This window comes from Fulmarus glacialis, unplaced genomic scaffold (genome assembly GCF_000690835.1).
Source record: "Fulmarus glacialis isolate BGI_N327 unplaced genomic scaffold, ASM69083v1 scaffold14706, whole genome shotgun sequence".
Lineage (NCBI taxonomy): Eukaryota > Metazoa > Chordata > Aves > Procellariiformes > Procellariidae > Fulmarus > Fulmarus glacialis.
The window spans coordinates 49,019-51,118 of NW_009219214.1; the positions used below are offsets into that span (position 1 = coordinate 49,019).

General features: G+C 53.7%; 1 protein-coding gene across 1 annotated transcript in view; it reads left to right on the forward strand.

Moving 5' to 3' along the window:
* The window catches only part of LOC104078600 (serine/threonine-protein kinase 10-like), a gene marked incomplete at its 5' end in the record, with an annotated part of 36,604 nt that extends 35,862 nt beyond the window's left edge, over positions 1-742 (forward strand). The window contains 3 exon segments of the mRNA XM_009580291.1: positions 1-95; positions 370-483; positions 602-742. The exon segment at positions 1-95 is cut by the window's left edge and continues 31 nt beyond it. Coding sequence (XP_009578586.1) covers positions 1-95; positions 370-483; positions 602-742 — 350 coding nt within the window.
* Positions 743-2,100: the final 1,358 nt, after the last annotated feature.

The following is a 2,100-nucleotide window of genomic DNA, read 5'->3' on the forward strand; positions in this document are numbered from 1 at the left end:
CAGAGCGGCTGCAGCAGCAGCAGAAGCACGAGACGCAGATGAAGGACATGCAGGCCCAGTGCGAGAGCAACACGAACGAGCTCCAGCAGCTGCAGGTACCTGTCCCTCGTGCTCAGCCTCTCGGAGCTGCCCATGCGCTGTTTCCGCTCCAGTGCAAGGAGCACGTCACAAGAAATGGCTGCAGAGGACTGTCAGTGAACTAGAACTGATGTCCCCCTGCTCTGCCTTGAGAGGTTTTTGTGGCTGTGTCTAAACATGCCCTGGAGCTCAGAGCTCTGAATGCCTCTGGCTGACACAAGTCCTGTTCGACCACAGGATTTACAGTCCCAGCTGCTTAATTGGGTGTTCTGTTTTGTGATCTGTGTTTAGAATGAGAAGTGTCACCTCTTGATTGAGCACGAAACCCAGAAGCTTAAATCCCTGGATGAGAACCACAACCAGCACATGAAGGAGTGGCGGGACAAGCTGAGGCCAAGGAAGAAGGTAGTGCCTCCTCGGCGTGAGCAGGGTGTCCTGCTTGGCTGGTTGGAGGGGACAGCGTCCCTAGCTCCAGTACGATCTCAAATACATCTCTTGTTGTGTGTGTTCCTTTCTGCTTAAGGCCCTGGAGGATGAGCTGAACCAGAAGAAGCGTGAGCAGGAAATGTTCTTCAAGCTGAGCGAGGAGGCAGATGGACAGACCCCGGCATCCCCAATCAAACATGCCAAGTTCGTCCCATTCAGCTCCGCAGAGAGCTCATAACTCCTCGCAGCTGGCAGCTGGTACTTGCTGTGTCCTCCTGGGCTGCAGGTGGGCATCGTGGACTTGGAAGACCCTCTCAGCAGCCTCTTCTCACAACAGCACCCTCCTGTCCCCTGGCTCTGGCTGGGATAAACGTGGCCTCTGTCCTGCACTGAGGGATGCTGACTGGAAGTTTGGCGGCTTTTCCAGGAGCTGGCCTGCTCACGCTGGGGAGCTGGGCAGGACTCTTTCTGCGATTTTACTTGCACTGTTAGCTGGATGTGTCACCTCTCATGTGAGCCTGGTGCTCACCCGGCTTGTCGGCTCAGATTGAAGCAATAACCGCTCTGAACAGCAGAAGCAGGCGGTGGCTCCTGCCCTCTGCGCAGGGGGTATCGGCCTCTCTCTTCACTGTGGCCGCTTCTCCTCCCGGTCCTCTGTAAAGGACTGGTCTGGGGCAGAGCAGCTTTGGTGTTGTCTTAGGCTAACCATGGCTTTGTGGCCCCCCAACACTTGCCTTAGATTTGTTTCTATCTACTGTGGCCCTTTTTTTACTCAAGGGAGAGTCAATGATAAGGATTTTTTCTTCCTTTGAGGAGGGAGGGTTGGGTTTTTTCTTTCCTCTTCCCCCCCATACAGACTATGTAGAACCAGCTGGACGTCCTTCCAAAGATGCTTCTGCTTCTTCCTTTGCCATGATTGCTGGCACCACAATCCCTCTGGCACCTAGGTAACACTATCTTATCAGAGACTGGACTATGGCATAATTAAACTGTTCAGCTGGCTGCAGGCTTTTGTCTCTTAAAGAAGTGTATGTGCATGTGCAGAGGGGGAGGTTTGTAACGGTGTTCTGTCCTGCGGTGAAACAGTGAAGTATCGGTCATGTGCCTCCTGGTAAGGACAAGTGAGGGGCTGAAGGCTGTTAATCGCTGGAGCTTTCATGATCACACATGTGCTTGAGATTTTTTAAGTGCTATATATGTGTGGGCCATGTGGGTCGGCCAGCCTGGCCACTCTGCAGTCAGGGTTATGGGCTGCAAAGCATCATTTGGAAGGAATAAAGGAGTCTTGAAACAAGGGATGCAAGGGAAGAGGAGATGCAAAGACAGGTCATGGTGGCTTGTTACTCTCAGCATTGCTTTCTCCACTGATGTCTCATCTCCTTATGATGTCCCACAGTTTCTTGGATGATTCTCCTGGCTTTCAGCTTGGAGTGACGCTGCAGAGCGGCAGAGCAGCGGCAGGTCCAGCCCTCTGTCCTTTCTGCTCCGTGGCAATGCGTCTCGGTTGTGCTGCCTTCCTCCGCCTGCACAAGGCAGTGCTTGGCTGAGCTGCTGGGTAGGACCCAGAGCACAGACCTGGGTAGGGGGACAGAGACC